A 21,419-nucleotide genomic window follows, 5' to 3' on the forward strand; every position below is an offset into this window, starting at 1 on the left:
TGTCTGAGGCTAGACTTAAATAAACCCCGGTCCTTTGGACTCCAGGCCTGCCACCCTATCGTATTAACTGGCTGCTCTGAAACAATAGCTTCTTAACTGATCTTTTTCTCTTAAGATTTTCTTCTCTCCCAGCAATCCTCCATACATATAGTTGCCAGTTAGTTTTAACTGCTTTTTTAGTTTCCTGGGAACTTGATACTTTAAAACTTAAGAATCTGAGACATTTTGTAACTGCTGAGTTGACTTTTCACTTTGGCTTTATTGGTATAGCTTCTTTAAACCTTCTGGCAAACAAGGCTTGGGGCTCCCTTTCCCATCACTGATCATCTTCTCTAAGAAGTACTAGATTAGCTACTCAGTGGGCTCCTCTGAACTACAAGAAACTTTGGAATCTGGAGTCAACCAGACACTCTAAAATCCATTTTTTATAATTGCTATTTAGTCACCCATGCTAAGGTACAGAAACACAAAAGCAAAAAAGGCAGCCAGTGATACCAGGTTCAGAATTAAACTTGGCCCAGCAGCCAATATGTTCAAAGTCACTATAATTGTAAAGAGCTTCCTCAGTCCTTAGGCAGAGACAGAGACAGACAGAGATTGATAAAGGATGGGAAAGGGAGAGGGAAATTGCATGTTCTGAATCATGTGTTCCAGATCATATGTTCCAGTGCCAGGAAACAAAAGAGGTTTAGTCATCAGTTCTCAGTGATATACCCACTACACCCATGCCCAAACCCATTGTATCATGAGACGACTATCTGGGGCCAAGGGAACGGGGTTGTTAGAGAACTAGGCCCTTTCAATGCTGTGCAAAAACATGTGGCCTAGCCAAAGTTACTCAAGGTCCCTGCAGATCAACATGGTATGATATATATACCTGTTTGCCTCTATTGCATAGCTATATCCATAACTCCTTGTATTCTTCATGGTTTTTTAAATAGCACTATAATAATTTCTCAACCATTCTCCAGAATATGGACATTCCCAGGTTTTTATGTGTGTGTTGGTTGTTGTTTTTATTTTTATTTTATTTTTATTTTTTTTACTATTACACTTGAAAAGTCATAAATATAAATATTTACATATGTAATAGTATATATGTGGGGGTACACACCTCCCTTTTTATGGTTAGTGATTCTTGCCATTTACTTTGTTGTAATAATATTTTCCTGTTACTGCTTACTTTACGTATAAGTTTATGTAAGTCTTCTCATGCTTCTCTTTATTCTTCATGTCTCAGTAATACTCCATTATATTAATGAACATAATGTGGAGTGAGGGAAAAGGGCAAAGATATTTTTCTTTCTTTGATCTTGTTGACATCCATATCTAGCAATAGAATCGAAGTTACAAACTTTTAAATCACTTTTTAGCATAATTCCAAATTTCTTTATAGAATAATTAGACTAGTTCTCAGCCCACCTGTGGGGTTTTCCTTAATGGACTTCCCTGACCAGCAGGGTCCCACAAGGGAAGGGGCTCACCTTTGTGATGGGACCCCAGGAGAGGTAGGAACCAGGGTGGAAATGAAAGACATGGACAAGTCAGTGGTTGGATAGGGCAGGCAATCCCTATGATACTCCCTTTGATGGGAAAGTATGAGTACAAAGGAACACGAGGTGGAGGAGGAGATTAAGGTAGGAAATGCAGGCCGAGATGGTTACAGCCTCGGGGAAGGAGAAGGTCAAGAGGAGAGAGACATAGTCATAGAGGAGCCCAGTGGAGCTCCATGGAAGGGAGAAAGGCCAAGAGGCAAGAGGAAGTTCATGGGATTGCCTCTGGATTTTATTCCTGTCCTGCTTGGGCGGTACTCCCAAGCAGGTAGTAACCACATCACAAAATATAAACAATCAAGATTGGGTGGCAAGGTAGAGGGAACACCTTTGGGCGTGTAGATTGCAAACCGTGCTTTCCGGGGGAATTGAGTCCGAGCATGTTAATGAGTTTGCCCTAGGCAAGGGCCCCATGGCCAGTTCAAGGTTACATTCACAGGCCTCATTGGTATAACCTTATGCTTGGAGACACAGTAGCCATACAGTCATTTATATTTCATAGATGTGAATATGCTTGGGATGCTACACCACCAATATTGCTTGTATTCCCAAAATCCCTCTAGCACTCACTGTCTTTTTTGTCATTATCAGAATTGTTTTATTTTGCATTTTTCTTACTTATTATTTCATATACTCATTTAGACTTTACAATTCTTTTGAGAATTTTGTATTCTCTAACAACTGCATTACCTTGGGCTTAATTATTTTTGTTATATATATATATATATATATATATATATATATATATATATATATATATATATTTTGGATATGATTAGACCCTTATTGGAAATATTTTGTAGAAAATTTTCCTCCTTGTCATCCTCTTTTCTAGTTGTATTTATTTTGGTTCATTCAGAAGCTTCTCGGTTTGGTATATTGGACCATCATTCTTATGGTCTCCTAGGTTTGCACATCCATATTATATTCAACTATTCTCATCCCAGTTAGTCAATCTGTTGTCGTTTCTTCATATTTCTATCACTACAACATTATTGGTTTTCTTTCTTATCACAGAACCCCAGGTCACTTCTCACCTAGTCTATTTCAGTAGCTTTGTAATTGGTCTCGTTCCCTTTGCGTTCTATTTTCTATGCAGCTGCCAAATTGATTTTCTTAAAGAACAGATCTCCTCGTGTTATTTTTCTGCTCAGTAAACTCTACTGGCTCACTGTTAGGATAAATTGTAATCTCTTTATCTTTGAAGCCTTTTGTAACCTGGCCCAAAAATACACTTCACTTTTTTTCACATAGCCCAAGGTTCTGCCTATTCCTTGTTATTCTATACATGATACACTCTCTCCTGTCTCCCTGTCTTTTGTGGGTCTCTCCTGTTTCCTGAAGGTATTCTTTCCTCATCTTCTTTTACTATCCCTTTTTTCCTTCAGAACTCAGCTCAAAAGCCAACTTTCCAAATGTAATTTTTTCTGATCACACCCACCAAGATGCAGGTGCCTTGTATTTATTTTATTTGCACTTATTTGTATTTATTTTCTCCCTCAGTGTAGAATGTAAGTTCTTTGAAGGATGTGTTCGTTTTTATTGTTGTATCCCAATACTTAGTACAATGCCTGACACATAATAGATATTTAATATCTTAAATCTATAAATTTTCTTAGGTAGTAGTATCTCTGATCATATTGGCCTGTTTCAATCAGGAGCAGACTCTCACTGTTATTTGAGTCGGTAGAAGCTGGTCCTTGAAGAGATGAAAGGATATGTCTCCTTCACATCATTGGAGAGGTGGAAGATACATTATATTTACTGTCGGGTTCCATTAATTTGTTGATTAGTTTTGCTGAACTGCTTCTTTTTTTTCCCTTCCCTTTTTATTTTATTTTATTTTTTTAATTTTTATTTGGTCATTTCCAAACATTATTCATTGGAAACAAAGATCATTTTCTTTTCTTCCCTCCCACCACCTCTCCCACAGCCAACACGCAATTCCACTGGGTATCACATGTGTTCTTGATTCAAACCCATTTCCATGTTGTTGGTATTTGCATTAGAGTGTTCATTTAGAGTCTCTCCTCAGTCATATCCCCTCCACCTCTGTAGTCAAACAGTTGCTTTTCATCGGTGTTTTTACTCCCACAGTTTATCCTCTGCTTGTGGATAGTGTTTTTTCTCCTAGATCCCTGCAGACTGTTCAGGGACATTGCATTGACACTAATGGAGAAGTCCATTACCTTCGATTGTACCACAGTGTATCAGTCTCTGTGTACAATGTTTTCCTGGTTCTGCTCCTTTTGCTCTGCATCACTTCCTGGAGGTTGTTCCAGTCTCTATGGAATTCCTCCACTTTATTATTCCTTTTAGCACAATATCCCTTCCCTTTTTAAACAAGGGATAGGGGACAGCTGGGTAGCACAATGGATTGAAAGCCAGGCCTAGAGATAAGATGTCCTAGGTTCAAATCTGGCCTCAGAAACTTCCTAGCTGTGTGACCCTGGGCAAGTCATTTAACCCCCATTGCCTAGCCCATATAATTCTTCTGCCTTGGAACCAATACGTAGTATTGATTCTGAAGAGGAAGGTAAGGGCTTAAAAAGGGCGGGGGGGGGGGGGTAGATCACTGGATAGGGGAGAGGGAATGTATGTGGAAATAAAGGTAAAAATAAAAGATAGCAATACAAATTTAAATTTTACTAAGAATACATGTTAACTTTCATTTTTAGTTTCTATATAGGTATGAATTTTTTTTTTAAACCCTTACCTTCCGTCTTGGAGTCAATACTGTATATTGGCTCCAAGGCAGAAGAGTGGTAAGGGCTAGGCAATGGGGGTCAAGTGACTTGCCCAGGGTCACACAGCTGGGAAGTGTCTGAGGCCAGATTTGAACCTAGGACCTCCCATCTCTAGGCTTGGCTCTCAATCCACTGAGCTATCCAGCTGCCCCCTCTTAGAAATTTTTGCTGTTGTCTCTATAGCAGAAATACCATTGTAGCAAAACTGTCTTCTCAACACTGTCAACATTCACCTTGACAATCATCTTTAGTAGTCAGTGAGGAAACTTCATGCATTACCTGATGTTTGAACAGTAAGTAAAACTAGGAAGTACCCTTTAAATATTGGAGTTGTACACTCATACTGAACATGTAAAACCAATATAGTTTCAAAGATTAGCAAGAACTCTAAATATTGGTGGGGTAATTTCTACATAAATTTCTTTAGTCACACCTGGAATTTTTTTTAATAGTTCTGATATTTGTAACTTAAAATGTTACTAGTATGTATCTCACCCTTCCTTCTCTCTGTTTTGGGGAAGGGTAGAGTAAATAAAACTCCTTATGCATGTAATAGTTGCTACTCTATGTCTGCTTTCCATTCTAAGGAATGTATGCCCCATGAAGTATTCTTAGAATCATTTTACCAGAAAAAAATTTAGAATTGGGGTTTCTCCCATGTTTTCAGGTACCTAGCAAGCAGCAGTTTGGTAGATTGGGTTTTTAATTCTGGTCTTCCACTGCAGCCCTCAGCCCCACTCTCTGCCCTGTGGAAAGATTGGAATGAGATTTAAAAAAAAAAATTAAATTGTTTCCCTAAATTCAGGGCTCATTTGAAATGTTCAATAAATGAGGTTCTCAATTTTTACTTTTATCTATTATGCTAAAATCCATAAAGATTTATCTGAGGTTTTTTAATAGAACCAGCAGCCAAAGGAAAGAACATTGGCCAATTTTCTATAAACAGTTTATTTGATTCCTGGCACCTGTTCCTGAACAATTATGAAAGTTCAAGTAGAACCAAATTGCTTATTCATAGAATGACTGGAATTCTAGACTTTCCATATCCTTTGTCTGATATCTTTCGGTCAAGAAAGCTTCAACAATGGCCAGCAACTAGAATCTCTCTGTCAAAAAAATAAACCGAATCAACTAATCTACTATTTTAAAGTTCAACTTTCCCAAGTTTTTTGGAGAGGAAAATTACTGTTTTATGTTTTAATCTGGTGATGCAAAAACAACAAGAGGAAATTTAGGTTTGAGGAGATATTCATGGTTGTCTTTTGGGATAGGCAAGTGAGATCTGAGATCTCTAAATTTCCTGTCTGTATATAGAAGACAGAAACAACTCCATATAGCTTAACCATTTATATATCTTGCTGTTTGTATTCTACATATTTTGATGGTTTAGCTATTCAAAAGCCTATTTTATTTGTGGTTTCTCCTATTTAATATCTGAAGGAATTTTTTGTTTGTGGTAACCAGTGGGATTAAATTTTTTTCTATATGCCTGATAGAATATTGAAGGATTTCTTACTTTTCTCCTTCCACAGTTCCATGTGGACTGACTTTGAGGTTAAAGATAAATGTTTTGTCTTCTCTGGTCTTGATAACTGATAGCTATAGTTGGTTATTAAAGTCCACAAATTTAGGCTACTTACTGACTCTAGGGAAAGATGGAGTAACCACAGCTTTGCCAAAACTTTTTAGTAGCTTTTGAAAGCAGCCACTCATAAAGAATTTTTGGTATGGGAGCCAACCTGTGGGAAGAGCAACTACAATGGAGAGACTTACTTAACCTTAGAATTTTAATTACTTTTTATTTCAACATAAACTGACTCTTTTTTTTAAATTACCTTTAGTCTTAGAATTGATACTAAGTGTTGGTTCCAAGGCATAAGAGTGATAAGGGCTAGGTAATTGGGGTTAAGTGACTTGCTCAGGGTCATGCAGCTAGGAAGTGACTAAGATCAGATTTGAACACCATCTCTAGGCCTAAGTCTTTAGATTCTGAGCCACCTAGCTTCACTGTAAATTATTGATTCATAGTTAGGGGGAATATCTCCTAGTACAGAAGTTCCGGGAGGCATTTCTCAATCGTGAATGGATGGTCATTCTTAAAAGGTTTTTTTGACAGGCCTGAATATTTGACTTCTTTGAAGTAAAGCTAACTTAGGGATTTCCTTTAAAGTATGCCACAGCAGGTTTTTTGGTGACACCATACAAATACATTTAAAACCTTTTTTTTTTTTTAAATGAACCGAGAACACTCATTCTTACTGTAGGTGAAAAAATCACTTAAGGTCTCTAGCTAATATAGTGATCACATTGAGGCATATCAACAACATGTTTTCATAGCAGTTGAATCGTGCTGCTTTTGTTGTCATCTTCAAGATTAAAAAACTGGGGGGTGGGTATTTGTTTTTTTGAGGAAGGAGCTGATCAATATATAATGGACTGCTTGAAAATGAGTTGTGGGGGGCAGCTGGGTAGCTCAATGGATTGAGAGCCAGCCCTAGAGATGGGAGGTCCTAGGTTCAAATCTGGCCTCAGCCACTTCCCAGCTGTGTGACCCTGGGCAAGTCACTCGACCCCCATTGCCTAGCCCTTACCACTCTTCTGCCTTGGAGCCAATACACAGTATTGACTCCAAGATGGAAGGTAAGGATTTAAAAAAAAAAAGAAAGAAAATGAGTTGTGGTTAAGTAGAAATTCTTTGTATCCTCTTTAATAGAAATGGTTGTTTTAAGGATTGCATAAGCATCTAGGTTCCTGACTCAAGATTGGGTGGAGATATAGATTAAACCATCTTCCTGTTTTGTTAAAGTGTCTTTTAGTAAGTCACACTGTCTGAACCTAGAGATGTGTTGGTAAAGGTTATTAGAGATGAGAATTCCAACCTCTACATTTTATTGATAAAAGAAAACAGGCCCAGGAAGGAGATAATTTGCCCAATGTTATCTAGGCTTGCCTAAGGTTTAGAGCTAGAGTTTAAAATCAGACCCTCTTACTGCAAATCTAGCCGTCTTTGCTTTATGCCAGAAATTCTTATTCTTTTTTGTGTCAAAGGTTTGGAAGGGTTGGAAAGTCTAGTGAAGACTGGTAATGCTTCTCAGATTAATATGCTTCTCTAATGTTCTTAAATGCCTAAAACAAAGCATATAAGATGACAAAGGAAACCAATTATTTTGAAATGACTAGTGAAATATTTTCTTTTCTTTTTTTTTTTTAAAAGACACTTGGGTCCCTTTGCTCTATCTATGCTTTCTTTGACACTTAACTTCCTATATGTAGTAACATGTAGTATATAAAACCTTAAGTAAATTAAAAACTTCTTCCTGTGGTGTTCTTCCCTATGCACATTGCTTCTAGCTTAAGTCTGCAATGGCGTTAGCATTTAAAGCATGATATTTCATCTCCAGCTTGTGTGATACTTTATTTTATTTTTCCTATATTAAGTATATATGTAAATCTTGCAGTTGGAAAGCAGCTGTGGGATACAGTGAAAAATATCCTGGATTTAGAATCACAAGACCGTATCCAAATCTGAGCTTTGCCACTTAGCATAAGAAAAGTCACTGAACTACTCAGATCTTCAAGGTCTTCATCTTTAAAATAAGCAGATTGGCTTTTTGGCTCTAGGAGCATCCCACTTCATGTCAAAATGGGCAAGTTCATGAAACCCAGGAAAGTGATGCTGGTTTTGGCCAAGCAGTACTCCAGATGCAAAGCTGTCATCATGAAGAAACATTGATGGGACCTCCAACAGGCCCTGGTGGCAGATATTAACTAATACCTTCACAAAGTGACTGCAGCAATGGTCAAAAAGAAGACTTTCCAGAGATCAAAAATCATGTACTTCATGAAAGTTTATAACTACAACCACCTTACAACCACCAGATACTCTGTGGATATTCCATTGGATAAAAGTTGTCAACAAGGATGTGTTTTGTGACCAAAATGTATGTAACACTAGGAGGAAGGCCAAAGTCAAGTTTGAGGAGAGGTACAAAAGAGGCAGAAACTATGGTTTTAGAACTACTGCTCCAGGGGGAAGCTAGGTAGCTCAGTGGATTGAGAACCAGGCCTAGAGATGGGAGGTCCTGGGTTCAAATCTGGCCTCAGCCACTTCCCAGCTGTGCTTGACCCCTTACCTAGCCCTTACCACTCTTCTGCCTTGGAGTCAATACATAGTGTTGACTCTGAGACGGAAAATAAGGGTTTCTTTTAAAAAAAAAAAACCTACTGCTCAATAAATAAAATGTTTATTAAAAATTAAATTAAATAATCAAATTGAACTGGACAGCCTTTTTGGCCCAATCCAACCTTAAATCTACGCTTCCTGATTTCTTTTGTTTTTATGATGGACTTAACAAATATCAATAAAAACAACTTTTCAGAAAAAGAACAGAAAATGAAATTGTGTATGAAAATGATCATCTTTTATATTTTTTAAAGTGCATTTTGAATTAAATATATATTACCAAGACTTCCCTATCTGCCTCTATCCCCTTTTGAACTTCCTTTTACTTGCTTTTATATCTGTTTTAAGTTTTCTTGGTGCCTAGTTCTTTGTTTTCTAATCTTTTCTTTTCATTAGTTTTGTCTATCCCAGCGGTTCTCAACCTCTCAATTTGTAGCAATGAGAATACATAATGCATATCAGGTATTTACATTCTGAATCATAACTGTAGCAAAATTACAGTTTTGAAGTAGCCACCAAAATAATTTTTTGGTTTGGGGTCACTACAAGATGAGGAACTGTATTGTGGGGTCACGACATTAGAAAGGTTGAAAACCACTGGTCTATCCCATCTCTTCCCCACCCCTAGTAGTCTTCCTTTGTAATTAGTAAATATAGCTAAACAAAATAAATCCTCACATTGGTAATTATAACCTCTAAGAACAGGTAGAAACTATGCTTTATCATCAGTTTTCTGAAGTCATGATTAATCACTGTATTGATCAGAGCTTTGAAAGTTGTTTTCTTTTACCTCATTTTTGATGATGCATTTCCTTGGTATAAACCATCCTTAGTGCCTCTCTTGTGAATCAGTGTGTAAGAGTTTAAATTTAGGTTTTTATGTTAATATGAAAGTTCTAAAGTAATATTGTGGTCGCTGATTTAAAAATTTTACAGCTTAAGTCAAAATGACTTTCAGCAATTTTATTTACGAGAGATGTAAAGAGTGAAAGTGGAAAAAAGTAGATAAAGAGAAAGTATTACCTTGCTACAAATACCCCAAGTTTAATCCTAATGTCTCTAGGCCCCAAATGCAAATCTGAAAACAAATCTCACCAAAGTTCTAATTAGGAGGCCGAAATCTGAAAGCCAGGGGATGCTGCAGAATCCACCAAGAACCTTTAGTGCATGTGCCCAAAGGGCTTTAAAAGACTGCCTGCCCTTTGATCCAGCCATACCACTGCTGGGTTTATACCCCAAAGAGATCATAAGGAAAAAGACGTGCACAAAAATATTTATATCTGTACTCTTTGTGGTGGCAAAAAATTGGAAAATGAGAGGATTACCTTCAATTGGGGAACAGCTGAACAAATTATGGTATCTATTGGTGATGGAATACTATTGCCCTAAAAGGAATAATAAACTGGAGGAATTCCATGTGAACTGGAATGACCTTCAGGAATTGATGCAGTGTGAAATGAACACTATACATAGCAATTGATACGCTGTGGCACAATTGAATGTAATGGACTTCTCTATTAGCAGCAATGCAATAATCCAGGACAATTCTGAGGGATTTAGGAAAAAGAACACTATCCACATTGTAAGGGTAAATTTTGGGGTTGTGACTGAATGTAAATTTAATTGGTTGCCAGGGATTAATTCAAATCCCAAATAAAATAACCAAGTCAGTTTGGAAATTTTATGGTGGTTTAATTAATATAGAGGGAAAGAATTAAGAAGAAGAGAGAGGGAAAAGGGTATAGGATTTCTCCGGCCTAGCCTGTGCCAGGGGGAGTTCAAAGACATCTGCCATGAGGCCTCCTCAAAAGATTAGGGGCTTCCTAAGAAGATAGTGTTTTGGAAGGTATAGGAAAAAGGAATCAGCCTAAACTCCAAGAGAGCTCAGAGAAGTTACTGTATCAAGGACGCTCACCACCAAACCCAGACAATAGCTGCAGCCATACCAAGATGCCAAGACGCTCAGATCACTGCCACCAGCCACCTCTCTGCAAAAAAAGACCGGAGAGAAGTGATGTGAAATATATAGACCATTTTTACATCACTTCCTGCATCTCACATGTACCAAGGGTAGCTTAAACTTGACTTAGCACAGCCCAGGAGGTCTGTCAGTTGTTTCTGATTTGTCATTTGCTAGCACATGTCTGTCATAGGCTATCCTTGTCAACACTTAATCCTTAAGTAGGGGTGTAGACATTCCTGTTTTGTTAGACTAAGCAGGGTGGAGTAAACCTAAAATTCACAACATCCAGAGAAAGAACTGTGGGAGTTAAAATTCAGAAGAAAAACATTTGCTTGATCACATGGTTTGAATGGGATATGATTAGGAATATAGACTCTAAATGATCATTCTTGAAAATATTAATAATATGGAAATAGGTTTTGATCAATGATACATGTAAAACCTAGTGGAATTGAGTGTCAGCTATGGGACGGGTTTGGGGGGGAGAGGAGGGAAAGACCATAAATCTTGTAACCATAGAAAAATATTCTAAATTAACTAATTAAATAAAAATTTTAAAATAAAGAAAAGGATTTCCTCTTTGCATAGTGAGAGGAAGTAGTTAATGGATAGGATTTGTAAAGTACATCTCTTCTATATTTGTCATTGCATGTTTTTCTTCCTCCACATCTTTTCAATAGTATGAAAAGATTGCTTCTTTTCAAAATATTAAGGACCTATTTTCTCTTATGATGTCATAATGTTAATCTATTTTTATAATCAGGTAGATGTGATACTCCTATAATTTTGACATTTTGCCTTTTCTGCAGATATCTTGATTTATATTGCATTGCTAACAACTTTCATCATTACCTGCAAAATGCCTAGAGCTTTTTAATATATTTTAATAAAACAACTTTTTATTTGATTAAGGGAATATATATTAATCAATACTAAGTAACTTTAAGGGAACTTGGGAATGGAGTAGAAAATGCAACTATGTAGCATATTAGCTGAAAACATTCCTTACAATTTGTAAGAATGATTTAAAATTTATTAATTTAGACTAGCCATCCATAAAACAGTGATAAATAAGTGGGTCCATAAACTGCTTTCTATTGCAAGAATATTGTGGTACAAATTACAGCTTTGTGGTATCTTAATCATACAGCTGAAATCATATTCTTTGTTATTTTATTTGAAAGAAAAGTTTACTTAAAACAAAACATTACCTTCTTCCTTAAAATCAGTACTGTGTATTGGTTTCTAGGCAGAAGAGTGATAAGGGCTAGTCAATGGGGGTTAAGTGACTTGCCCACAATCACAGGACTAGAACATGTCTTAGGTCAGATATGAACCCAGGATTCTTCCCCCCCCCCCATACATTAAAAACATAGTTCTAGATGAAAAAGAAAAAAAAAAGGAACATGTACAACAATTTTATAAGGTGGGTGCTATTATTTTCCCATTTGACAAGTCAGAAAACTGAGGTAAACAGACAGTGACTTGCCCACAATCACACAGCTAGTGGCTGGATTCAAACTAGGTTTTCATGACTCCAGTCCCTGTGCTAGGTGGCCACTTTGCCACTTAGCCCCTTCTTTATTATTTAATGAAGATATAAAATTGCTCCTTGATTTTTTTTCCAAGTACCAACATTGTCATCATTTCTTCCTTGAGTAACTAACCTGAAAAAAAAAAAAACAGCCTCAGGAAGGCAGAATGTGGTATATATTGTCAGACAGGGGTGCTCTTATATAACTTTTCCTTCATTGTGTGAGATGGCATATTCAGAAATTATTATATAAGAAAAAAAGATTGCAATGAAACTTTAGTAGGATGTGGGTATGAGATTTTCATATTGCTTGTGAGTATTTGAGGAAATTTAGCTCCCCCATATCATAAGTAAGGGTGGGGTGACATGTAGATGTAGAACCTTTGCAAGTAAGATACAGAGTTTAGCTGTAGGTGTTGAGAAGAACTGTCAGTCATCAGCCACAAAAAACTTCAGCCAAGATGCCTCAGTACCCTTAATAACTGCAGTGTCAATGTTATAGTAAAAGTCCTAACACTTGGAGAAAAGCTTAAAACAACACCTATCAACTGTTTTCACTGATACATTCCTAGCCCGGCTTCCAAGACTTTTCTCTGTATAGTTTATAATTGCCTCAAATTTTTTATTTGTGGGTCTTCGGAATGGCTCTGGTATTCTTTTGATCTTTCCCATGGAAATCAAGGGGCCTTCCTCTCCATCCCTTTTCTCAGCTGAAAAATGTAATGCTTCCCATCTATTTAAAAACAAGACTTTATCCTCAGATATTATCATTAAATTATTCCAGTAAAGTTTCTGTGGCTACCACAGTTTCATTTATATCAAAGAGAATAAACCAATAGCAATGAAAAGGGCAGTGGGTAGTATGTTGTAGCCCTTAAGATACAAAAGGAACTTCTCTCCTTTATGTTTCCCCCCTCTCCTGAAATAGAGGAAGAGACAGAAACTCAGTAATTTGAGCAATTAAAGGGTAAAGGTTGGTTCTGAAATACAGAAGGAGAAAGCTTGTATTGTTGTGTCTTTTGTCTCACCAGCCTACCCAAACAATTTCTGATAGTTGCTGAATTGTATTTGACTGACTGACCCCTTAGTTCTTGTTTTCTTATTGAATCATCATCATCATTGATAAGATTTATATAGCATTGCCCCCAGTGGTTTGGAGGATAGAGGGCAATAGGGAGAGTCTTCAAAATAGGGAAATTCTCTTTAACTTTCCCTGCCCTCCACTTGGTTCTGCTAAATAGTCTTTGTAAAAATTCTCAACACCAAAGTCAAAATATTGCTGTTTCCATGGCAGCTACAGGCATTCCAGTGTTGTGAACCTATAAATCTGCTTTTCTCAGAGTTGTTACAGTACTTCATGAAGTTTAAAAATGCTATAGAAATGTGAGCTTTCACTATGTAGATGAACTACATTTTACTATACGTCACTTTTTTTTCTGTTTACATGGAAGTTAGTCAATCTATACGCTTTCTGATACCTCTTTGCTTTACTTTTATACTAATTAAAGAACATGCTAGTGTTTCAGTATTACATATAATCCTAAATTTTAATTTTTAGATTCTTTTGTCATAAAAAAGGCCCTTCTATACCTCTGTTTTGTAGGATTTTTTAGTGTAAATGTGTTTTGTACTTAGAAGCTTTTATATAGTTATTAATATGTGGTTTGGGATGCTTTTGTCACTTTACAGTTAAGACTATGCCATTCCAAATGCCAATGGAGTACTTTATAGAATGATAAAATAATAACAGTTCATTTGGACAAATACAAGATTATAATGTCAAGGAAAATAGTGGGGGGTGGGAGGGGATAGGAATGAAGTGGGAATAGCACTTCCAGACTTCAAATTGTATTATAAAGCCATAACCAGATTAATGGGCAAGGAAGAACCAGAATTTTATTTCAGAAACCTAGTGTGCCTTAAATCTGAAAATATAAATTATTTAGGTAATATAAATTATGAATTATTCCCCATTTCTCAGGAATTCTTAGGAAAACTGGAAAAATAGTTTGGCAAAAATTAGTATTGACCAACAACTGAAGCTATATGCTACAATCAATTCAAAATGGATACATGACCTGAAAATTAAATATATCATTTAAAAAATCAAAACAGAATCTGATCATATACCTTTTACAGATATGGGTGGGGAGTGACTTCTCACAAAAAAGGATTAGAGATTTATAAAAGATTATTACAAAAGATTATAAAAAGCAGTATTGCAGGAATTGCAGAAGGTTAACAGGTTAATCATTCTGCAAAGCAGTTGAGAATCATGCTAAGAAAGTGGCTAAACTATCTGTTCCTTTGACCCAGAGATTCCATTACTAGGCTTCTACCCAAAGAGGTCAGTGTAAAAAAAAAAATACAAGTCAAAATATTTGTAACATAATTTTCATGATAATGGAGAACTAGAAACAAAGTATGTCAGTTAATTGGGAAATGAGTGACTATATTGTGAATCTTAGGAGTATTTGGAATATTACTGTGCTGTAAGAAACAATGGATATGATGAATAAAGAGATGCATGGAAGAACTTATTTGAGCCTAATGGACATTTAAAGTAAGCAGAACCAAAAGAACAACATACACAATGACTAAAATATTGGAGGTAAAAACAACAATCAAATTATAGTAACCAAGCCTGACCTTCCAATGTTTCTTTAAAGAGGTACAGGTTCATAGGTACAAAACACTGCATATTATGCCTGACTTTTCCTGACATGTTGATGACTTTTTTTCTCCAATTTTCAATAATTTTTTTTATAAGGGACGTCGTTCTGGAAGGGGGAAAGATGAAATGAAAAATGTAGGAGATATAAAAGTAACAAGTTTCTAAAAATCTATTTTGGGTGGGGGAATACCATGATCCAAGTGTTTTGAACTGTCAGCTTCCCTCCATTTCCCCACTTACTGAAGAGAGTAGAATTGTTCTTCACTACACTCATTAGTTCTTTTTTTAATAAAGTATTTTAGCCTACTCTGTGCTACTACTTAGGCATTCAACTATGTCTACCATTTGCCATTTTCTTCTAGCTTTTCCTTTTTTTTTTAATCTATCTCATTTTCGTCTCACTTTTCAGCTCAGGGGCTTTTATTTTATAGCTCTATGGCTAGCTAGATCTCTTTTTGAGAGGGTTGGGAATACTGGGTAAGGGGGATGTTAGTGAAGTAATCATAGTGTGTTAGGTATAAACTTTTGTTATTGCTATCTGCCCAGAAACTGTTGTTCTACTACTACACATTTGTTTGTTCTAAACTTCAAAAGCTAAAGGCTACTTTGGTTCCTTAAGGTTGTTAAAACTCTTGACTCCTTTTTAAGAAACAGAACAAAACTTTATTTTACCAATTACATGTAACAACAATTTTCACCATACATTTTCCAAAATCATAAGATTCAAATTGTTGATCTGTTATATACATTTATTATCATGCAAAATAAAGACTTCTTGTTAGAGAATACTCACGTAAAACTGAAACTCCAAGATAAAACGATGAATAAACTAATATGAAAGATCATATACTTTGATCTGCATCTGACTCCAACAATTCTTTCTCTGGCAGTGGATAGCAGTCTTTGTCATAAGTCCATTAGAATTGTCCCAGGTCATTCTATTGCCAAGAGTAGCTGAGTCTTTCACAGTTGATCATGATAAATATTGCTGTAACTATATACAATATTCTCATAGTTCTGCTTACTTCACTCTGCATCAATTCATGTGGGTCTTTCTAGCTTTTTCTGAAATCTCCTGTTCATCATTTCTTATAGCACAAATAGGTCCTTCTTTCCCCCCCCCCTTTTTTTTATCTCTTTGGGATACAGACTTAGTGGTATTACAGGATCAAAGGACATGTAAAATTTTATAGCCCTTTGGGCATCTTCCAAATTGCCCTCCAGAATGGTTGGATCAGTTCACACCTCTACCAGCAATGCATTAGCCAATATGACAGCAAAGGATAAATGTAATAATGTTAGAGGGGATGTGGCAAAACTGGGATCCTATCCTAATCCATTGCTGGTAGAGTTGTGAACTGATCCAACCATTCTGGAGGGCATTTTGGAATTATGCACAAAGGACTTTAAAAAACTGCCTACCTTTTGATCCAGCCATACCACTGCTGGCTTTGAACCCCAAAGAGAGTATAATGAAAAATGTACAAAAATATTTATAGTTGTGCTTTTTATAATGACAAAAAACTGGGAAATGGGGGGGTGCCCATTGCTTGGAGGATGGCTAAACAATTTATGATATTTGATGGTGTTGGAATATTATTATGCTGAAAGAAATGATGAACTGGAGGATTTCTATATGAACTGGAAAGACCTCCAAGAATTGATGCAGAGTGAAAGGAGCAGAACCAGGAGAATATTATACACAGAGACTCATGCACTGTGGCACAATCTAATATAATAGACTTTTCTATTAGTAACAGTACAGTCATCCGGGACAACACTAAGGGACTTATGAGAAAGAATGCTATCCACTTCAAGAAAAAGAACTGTAAGAGTAGAAACCTAGAAGAAAAACATGATTGATCACATGATTCAATGGGTATATGATTGGGGTTTTGGCTTTAAAAGATCACTTTATTGCAAATATGAATAATATGCAAATGGGTTTTGAACAATGATATATGTATAACCCAGTGGAATTGCTTGTCAGCTCCTGGAGGGGGAAGGGAAGAGGGGAGAGAAAGAAAATATATCGTGACTATTGAACAATATTCTAAATAAATTAATAATAATTTGCATTTATCTAATTGAGTGATTTAGAACATTTTTCCATATGATTATTGATAGTTTTGATTTCTTCATTTGAAAACTGCTGATTCACATCCTTTAACCATTTGTCAATTGCTTTTTTGTTTTGCTTTTTTGCTTGTATTCTTATAAATCTGACAGTTCTCTTTGATTTGAGAAATTAGACCTATCTCAGAGAAATTTGTTATAAATTTTATTCCCAATTTATTGTTTCCCTTCTAATCTTGATTACATTAATTTTGTTTGAAGAAAAGCTTTTAACATTTAATATAATCAAAATTATTCATTTTACATCTTGTAATGTTCCTTATCTTTTGTTTGGTCATAAATTCTCCCCTTCTCCATAGATCTGCCAGGCAAACTATTCAGTGTTCTAATTTACTTGTAGTATCACCCTTTGGGTCTAAATCATATACCCAGTTTGACCTTATCTTGCTAAAGGATGTGAGATGATAATATAAACCTAGTTCCTATTGTACTGTTTTCCAGATTTTCTAGCAGTTTTTCTTAAATAGTGAGCTCTTATCCCAAAAACTAGAATCTGGGGGCAGGTTGAGTGGCTCAGTGGATTTGAGAGCCAGACCTAGAGACAGGAGGTCCTACATTCAAATTGGCCTCAGACAGTTCCTAGCTGTGTGACCCTGGGCAAGTCACCTAACTCCCACTGCCTAGCCCTTACTGCCATTGCTTAGCCCTTATTGCTCTTCTGCCATAGAACCAATACACAGTATTGATTCTAAGACAGAAGGATGGGTTTAAAAAAAAAAAAAGCTAGAATTTTTGGGTTTATCAAACACATTACCCCTAATCTATTCCATTGATCCACTGTTGTATTTCTTAGACAGTTCCAGATTGTTTTGATGATTACTGCTTTGTTTTACAGATCTGATAATGGTAGGCCCCCTTCTTTCAGACTTTATTTTCATTAATTCCCTTGGTCTTTTTTTCTTTCAGATGAATTTTGTTACTATTTTTTTCTAGTTCTGTAAAAATCCTTTTTTGGTCATTTAATTGATATGGTCCTTAATAAGTAAGTTAATTTAGGTAAACTTGTCATTTTTTTAAATATTAGGATGGGAAACCCATAAACAATTAATGTTTTTCCAGATACTTAGATCTGACTTTGTGTGGAAAGTTTTGTAATTATTCTCATATAATTCCTATGTTTGTCTTCACAAATAGATTCCCAAGTATTTTATGTTGTCTAAAGTTATTTTAAATGGAATTTCTCTTTCTATCTTTTGCTACTGGATTTTGTTGGAAATATACATAGAAATGTTGCTGATTTATATAGGTTTATTTGTATCCTCCAGCTTTGCTAAAGTTATTAAGTATTCATAACTGACTTCTCGTTAACTATAGAGTTACTTCAGCTACTAGTGGAACAGCTAACACTTTGTGAAGAAAGTTGAAAGTCCATATTGTTATCTGCAAAGCTGCTAGTTTTAAAAGTGGAACATATGGATGGTGATGGTATGTCTCCTTTTTTTTTTCAGGTGTTGAATGAAGAATGTGATCAAAATTGGTATAAGGCAGAACTCAATGGAAAAGATGGCTTCATTCCCAAGAACTACATAGAAATGAAGCCACATCCGTAAGTTAAGTTCCACTCATCTCTAGTGTCAAAAGAGTGGTTCTTTATACATAGTAGGTACTCAGATTTTTTAAGAAACTGGGATTATGGGAGACTCAAAGCTTCCAAGTTAAAAGTCTGTACCAAACAATTAGATATTTATAGGAATTAAAAAGAATTTTTTCAACATTTGACTTATAAATTTTTTTCAGCTATCTCCTGGGTTCTTGTCATTTAACCAAACTAATAATCCCTTTCACTTTGAGAACTCCTCTTCCTAGGTTACCAAAAGATGCAAATGTGATAATAGATGCCCCTAAGAAAAGAAGCAGGAAGCTGGTAGAGATAAATTTTCTGCAACCTTTATATATAGATAATATAAATATATATTTTAAAATATATTTTATGTTGTTTTTTTACCAATTTTTCCTAAGTTATATGCTCAAACTTAATCTCCCTCCCCTCCCATACTAGTAAGCTATTCAATCTGGATTATATTTGTATAATCATTACACATCTTTTCATCTGTAAAATGAAAAAGTATTAATTTTCATTGGAGAAAGGGGATAGAAGGAACAGAAGTAAAGTTTAATATAAGCCTTCTGAATTTGAGCCTATACCCTTTGGGGAAAAGTAGCTATTTGGAGATTTCCTAGAGAGTAGAACCAGTTAAATAAGTGCTTACACTGAGTGTTGAGGGAAGAATGGAAGGATTAGATCAACTAATACATCCACCTCCAGGATGGGTCAGATGTACACTAAATGAGTGATATGTACAACCTTTTTCCTTTTATACCATCCTCAAAAGAAAACATGTTTAGTTTATTGTTTGATCTAAAGTTCTTTGTCATTGTGGTTTTAGAACATAAAAAAGGAATAGATAAAAGAAGATATGATAGGTTATTGCACTAGAAAACATTGCATTAACTGTAGTGTACGTGATTGTAAAGCCTGATTCTACTTGAGATTATTTCAAATTAGATGTTTTTAAATCATAATATTTACAAAAGACAAAAGTAGGTCATATCATTTCAGAAGTTGCAGTGACTGATAGAATTGTCCTATAAATGAGTTAAGAAAAATCATTTAATTCTAATCAGTTTATTCTTGTGCTTCAGTAGTTGGGTTTTCATGTGTATTTTCACATTGCAGGACAGTTTCTGTGACTGAAGAGTTTTCTAAACACAGGATCATTGTTAGTTTCTATGCTGTGGTGAAGCATTGTGTGCTAGGTTTTCTTTCCGCTTCTGTCTCTTAGAAAGGAAGGGGAATTCGGGTTACAAGTTAAGCACAGTGAGTTTAATTCAACAAACAAATTAAGTGCCTTTTATTTTGCTGGGCAAGCAATGGTCCTTTTGCTCAGGTAACACACACAGAACAGTATAATGTAAGTTAGAGATAGATGGTGGGAATCAAGAGAGATGTCCATACCAAGGACACTTGGAGTATTTGAGAATACAATCGTAAAATAGAAGCCAGTTCTCTCTTTTTGTAGATGAGAAAACTGAGGGCTACAGAGCTTAGGTGACTTGAAGATTCACTTTTGGGAGGAGAGGGATCCAGGGAGGTAAATTGAGTAGTGTGAAAGGAGGAACTGAAGAAGGAATTACAAACACATGGAGATCAAGATGGAATGGAGTTTATGGAGCAGCTGCTATTTTAGTTTGATCATAACATAGAGTATGTGAAAAAGTCTAATATGAAATAAGACTAAAAAGAGAAGGTTGGAACCAGAAGTTCTCCAAATGCTAGGCTAAGGACTTTGTATTTTAGCCTAGCAGCATTAGAGAGCCACTTGAAGATTTGAGGGCAAGGCCGGCATATTTTGTCTGGACAGCCCTGTGCTCTGAGAAGTTTGTTTGACACCTGTGTTGTAAAGGATAGAATGAAAAGGGAAAGACTATAAGCAGAAAGGTCAATGAAGAGACAGGCCTGAAAGATTGCTCTGTGATTGAAAAAAAGGAGATAAATACCTGAGGTGTAAAGGTGGTAGAATTGACAAAATTTAGCAGTTGATCAGGTATGGAGAGCAGTAAGGAGAGGAAGACTGACCACAAAGTTTGACCCTGGCTGAGTAGGAGAGACATGAAAGAGAAAAGTTTAGAGGAGTGTATTTAGAAGAATATATTGTTTGTATGGTACTTGGAAAGTAATTTTGATTTTGAGATGCCTATAAGAGATCCATGTAGATATTTAGAGTATAATTTAGGGGAGATTTCAGCAGAATATAAAGATTTAGGAATAAATCTACTTGGAGAAGCTAAATGAATTTATATGTTGGTGATCATCAAGGACAAAAATGTGTTTAGATAAAAGGAGGGTCAAGTTCAGAACTTTGGGGACACCTATACTTAGTGGGCATGAAGATGAATGCTAAGTCAATCAAGTAGTCTCAAGGAGAAAGTAGTCAAGGAGGAGATATCCTCTTCTTGGGAACATCACTGAAGTTCAGAGCTAGTTGGGATCTTAATGGCCTTCCCATTCAACTCCATTTCACAGGTGTGAAAACTGAGGCCCAGAGATGTTAAAGAGTTGTTCAGGGTCCCTCAGGTACTAAGCCTCAGGGTTGGAATTTGATCCTAGGTCTTCTGATTCTAGAGGCAAAGCCTTTCCTGTGTACAGTGTACCTTGATGCCTCCTAGAGGTTTACAGAAAGAAAGAGCAAGGAAATGATCCACTAGACACAGGCCTTAAATATCCTTGGCCAGACCACACCATGTCCTCTTACCAGGGATAGAATCAGGAACCTTCCCAAGAAGAAGAGTTAGTTTTGGCCAAGAAGATGGAGTCTGCTTTTCTGTATCATGGACACCCCCCTTCTTAGAATTTTATTTGTTTATTGTTAATCTTCACCTTCTACCTTAGAATCAATACTGAGTATTGGTTCTCAGGCAGAAGATGCATTAAGGCTAGGCAGTGAGGGTTAAGTGACTTTCTCAGCGTCACACAGCTAGGAAATGTCTGAAGCCAGATTTGAACTTCGGGGTTATTGTCTCTAGGCTGGCTCTATCCATTGATATCCTAGCTGCTCCCAGAATAACTTTTTAAATGAATAAAATAAAATACATGGAATTATCAAAATAGTTTCAAAAACAAGCTCATAG

At 36.0% G+C, this 21,419-nt stretch overlaps 1 protein-coding gene and 1 pseudogene across 2 annotated transcripts in view; both read left to right on the forward strand.

The window, feature by feature from the left end:
- GRB2 (growth factor receptor bound protein 2) overlaps nt 1–21,419 on the forward strand; it is a 103,939-nt gene that overhangs the window by 72,032 nt on the left and 10,488 nt on the right. For both annotated transcript variants that reach the window (XM_001369442.4, XM_056817161.1), the window contains exon 3: nt 18,239–18,336. In XM_001369442.4, the coding sequence (XP_001369479.1) occupies nt 18,239–18,336 (98 nt within the window). The remainder of the gene's footprint in view (nt 1–18,238; nt 18,337–21,419) is intronic.
- Nucleotides 4,255–10,904, forward strand: LOC130457249 (60S ribosomal protein L27-like; annotated as a pseudogene).

Source organism: Monodelphis domestica, chromosome 2 (genome assembly GCF_027887165.1).
Source record: "Monodelphis domestica isolate mMonDom1 chromosome 2, mMonDom1.pri, whole genome shotgun sequence".
NCBI lineage: Eukaryota > Metazoa > Chordata > Mammalia > Didelphimorphia > Didelphidae > Monodelphis > Monodelphis domestica.